The 3667-nt window shown below is 40.5% G+C and overlaps 1 protein-coding gene across 1 annotated transcript; it reads right to left on the reverse strand.

The window, feature by feature from the left end:
• Positions 1-742: 742 nt before the first annotated feature.
• Positions 743-2434, reverse strand: LOC128132362 (uncharacterized). The gene is made up of 2 exons (XM_052768889.1): positions 1886-2434; positions 743-817 (listed from the first exon to the last, which is right to left on the reverse strand). The coding sequence occupies exons 1-2, from the start codon at positions 2432-2434 to the stop codon at positions 743-745; spliced, it is 624 nt and encodes a 207-aa protein (XP_052624849.1).
• Between the last annotated feature and the right edge of the window lie 1233 nt (positions 2435-3667).

A 3667-nucleotide genomic window follows, 5' to 3' on the forward strand; every position in this document is an offset into this window, starting at 1 on the left:
GAGCTAATGGACTCCATATTTAAGGAGTGGACGAATTCTATGGAGAAACCCATTAGATATCGTCCAAGGCCTTTAAGAAAGGATTCCACGGGTTGCTTAGGGCCTAAGCATCAAAATTAGGGTTTCCTTGTTAGATAACCCTAATAGCCTCACTATTTAAGGACCCCTTGGGCACCAAAAACGTGGGGAACTAAATCCTTAAGGTTTCTACATGTTTTTGGGTGTCTTCTCTCTCTTTATTCTTCATCCTCTTGCTCTTGGTGTTTGTGAGCCATTAGAGGAGTGACATTTGTGACTCTAAGCTTCCTAAAGTCATTATAAGGAGGATTTGAGATTGTTATTGCTACATAACAATCAAGGTAATATCTTAAACCCATTATTATGTTAATATTGATTATCATATGCTAGATTTAGGGTTTAAAGTCTTGGATGAATAACATGTATATTAGAGAAACCTAGATCCAAGCATTAGTGAAAAGACTTTAGACCAATCTATTTATCAAACAATGACTGTAAATAAGAACAATAAGGTTTCACAAGGAAAAACTTTCACTAAGAATGATAATCTCACAAAGAGATTATCGTTTGCACAAAGCGGCTATTAGGGTTTGTAAAGGGCGTGAAACCTACACAAACTGATACAAAAGAATATATAATACTATTCTAGACAATCCCTACAAATCAGGGATATAAAGAAAACTAATATACGCTAACTATGGAAACAAGATAAATACAAGATCTGTTACAATGCACTGAATAAAGCTATATACACTGAGCTATTGAAATGCTGATGCTGATGCTGAGATATGCGTTGATGCTGAAAGATTAATTTCAAACATCATCATATTTCAAGGTTTGAACTTACAATCTCCCCCAATATGTTGATGTTCAAAACCAACTAAATTAGAACACCTCTGGACAAGAATTCCTCATACTCAGATTCAACTTCTATTTTTACTGGCCAGTAAGGACTATCCAGCAACTCTTGTCTTCTATTCAGCAGCTCCATAGCAATAAGGATGTGAAACTCTCCGGAGAGATTTTTTTGACTCATGCACATTTGCCTTAAGCCGACGAGATGAGTGGTTGGAGCCCTTGGAATCTTAGCAGTTCGCTGAAAACACATTTTTCTGTTTTTGTCGAGATAGAACATCCCGTGTTTAGGAACTAAGATAAATTTATGTTGAACCGGGTCAACACCGATAGGAAAAGAGTTGTTTATTCCACCAGCACCAAAGTTCAGAACCAACACATCTTCACCATCAACTTGACATTTGGTTCTTCGGATTCTAGGAACAGATAAACTTTGGCCTTGATGCTGTGGTCGTTCTTTAGGAACAAGGTCCAAACGCTGAACTTTCTTGATCAGCAGATGAAGAGCACATGTCAGTTCAGAGGAGAGAGCTGAAGTTTGCTTGGATGCTAATTCGAGTAATTCCATCCATTCAGAATATCCATATTTGATCAGGTCATCCCTCTTGACAACTTCAGTGTATGGATGTTGTGGACCTTGACGAGTGATCAGCAACGTAAGAATTTTCTCATTGCATGGTTTGGAAGCTTTAACTTTGATGATTTTATCACTACACACTCGTCGTCTAAGAACATCTTGAAACCTCTTTCGATCAATCCTGTCTAGAACACTATCAGTCTTAGGCTTACTGCTGCTAGGAGGAGGCTGAGAAGATTGAGATTTGGACTGAAATTCTAAGAATTTCTGCATCTGAGCTTCAAAAGATCCTTTTGCCTAAAGCTTATGCTGAATGAGAGATTCATCAGCTTGAGCAATATTCTTTAGAAGCTGAGCTTGATTGGCTTCATCAAGAATTTGCTTAACTTGATCAGGAGACATGTTCCATTCAGCTGCCAAATTTGATATACTGACTATGGACTTGGGCTTCTTGCAGGACAGAGAAGTATCAGTGTGTGAAGGAGCCAAGTCAGTATATGCTGCCTTGCGCTTGCGAGATAGAGGGTGTGTATCTTCACTAGCAACGTATGAATCTTCTCCTCGGACCGGAATAATGGGATCAATGAATTTCATGTCTGGCCTTTGACATTCATTATCAAGTTCATCTGAAACTTCTTCTTGGACTGGAATAGAGGGATCAATGAAGTTCATATCTAGTATTTGACATTCATCATCTTGTTCATCATCATGCTCACTATCTTCAACAAGCTTTTCAGTATCTGCTGGACTATCAGGCTCCGTAGAATCAGACTCGTGCATCGGCTTTGGTGACTCAATCTGAACTAAAGTGTTGTCAACATATTTAGTGTCTCTCTCTTTTGGATCATCATCAGTATTATCATCAGTATCAGTATCTCCCTCTTTTTGAGCATCATCAGTTTGGGGGCTAGAGGAAGGAGTATGCAAGAGAACTCCCTTTAGCTGATGAACATCAGCCTCAATGCGTAGAAGACATTGACTCATGTCCCGAGTCAATGTCAGAAGTTCATTAAATGCTGAGGCCAGAATATGAAGGAATGAAGTACCTGGAGCTCCTTGTGAGTGTGGTTGCGTCCCCGGAGAAGGTTGGTCCCCCTGGGGTAGATTTTCCCCTTGGGAGGGATGCTCCCCCTGAGATGGTTACTCCCCCTGAAATGGTTGCTCCCACTGAATCAGTGGTTCCTCTTGAGCTGAGTGAACTTTCTCAGTGACAAAGATTGTATGATGAGAAAGTTGAGGGGAGAAATGACCACCATCTTGTGATTCAGCTTCTTGATCGGCATGATCTTCATGGTTACCATCAGCTCCTTCATCAGTATCAGCGGTGAGTGAAGGAACAGTGTATGGATTTGCAATCCATTCTCTCATCCTATCAGAGATGCCGATGTCAGTTGCCAACGGATCATCTTGATACATTCGAATTGACATGCGAGGGCATTGGATGGGATTTCCAGGGTGTGAGAAGTAATCTGCAGCAAAAAATTTATCGAGCACAAGAGCAATCCAGCATGGAAAGTGGACGTGATCAGCGCGTACATTCGCACGAAGAAGTTGAACAAGTTGATCAAAGAAGAAAGCTCCATAATCAAGTCTTTTATTGAGAAGAAGTGAGCAGACGACTTGTTGCTCATAAGTGCTCAGTTGATCACCACTTCGAGACTTATGACCCACACATTTGCACAGAGCACCGGTGAAGAATTTCCATCCTGGTGTCTTACATTGACGCAGAATAAGAGCTGATCGAGCACCAGCCTTTGAGTGATCATATCCCAGTTGATCGAATAGACGTCGACAGCGTTCAATAGGAGGAAGTTCAGAGAAGGGTTGATTGTGTATCGGAGTCGGCATGAGGCTAAGAAGTTAACAAATTCATCAAGTCCAAGACCTCGATGAACATCTGGAATGTCAGGATTGAAGACAACGTTGGTGGCTTTGATGTATATTGGAAGAGGAGGAGAGTTTGGGGCAGGGATTACCCTTCGTGAAGTAGAGGAGAAAGTGAATAGTGATGCCGCCATTAAAGAATGTTAGGAATCTAGGGTTTTGAAAATAAGCGGAGGAAATTTGAATTGTGGAAGGAAGGTTTGAAATAGGGTTGGAAAGAGGTTTAAATATGCAATAAAACGGGCTTTTAAAAGGCATGATTATCATCTTCAAAAATAACTGCGTATCGTAACAACCTGTCAAATCAGAAAAATAACCGTTGGGTAAAAAAAA

This window comes from Lactuca sativa, chromosome 2 (genome assembly GCF_002870075.4).
Source record: "Lactuca sativa cultivar Salinas chromosome 2, Lsat_Salinas_v11, whole genome shotgun sequence".
NCBI lineage: Eukaryota > Viridiplantae > Streptophyta > Magnoliopsida > Asterales > Asteraceae > Lactuca > Lactuca sativa.

Excerpts from the sequence above, each read along its gene's own strand:
- LOC128132362 (XM_052768889.1), bottom strand. The coding sequence starts at position 2,434 with ATGAGTCAATGTCTTCTACGCATTGAGGCTGATGTTCATCAGCTAAAG. Across the intron at positions 818-1,885 it reads GCAAGAAGCCCAAGTCCATA|CATCAACGCATATCTCAGCA; the intron begins GTCAGTATATCA and ends TTAATCTTTCAG.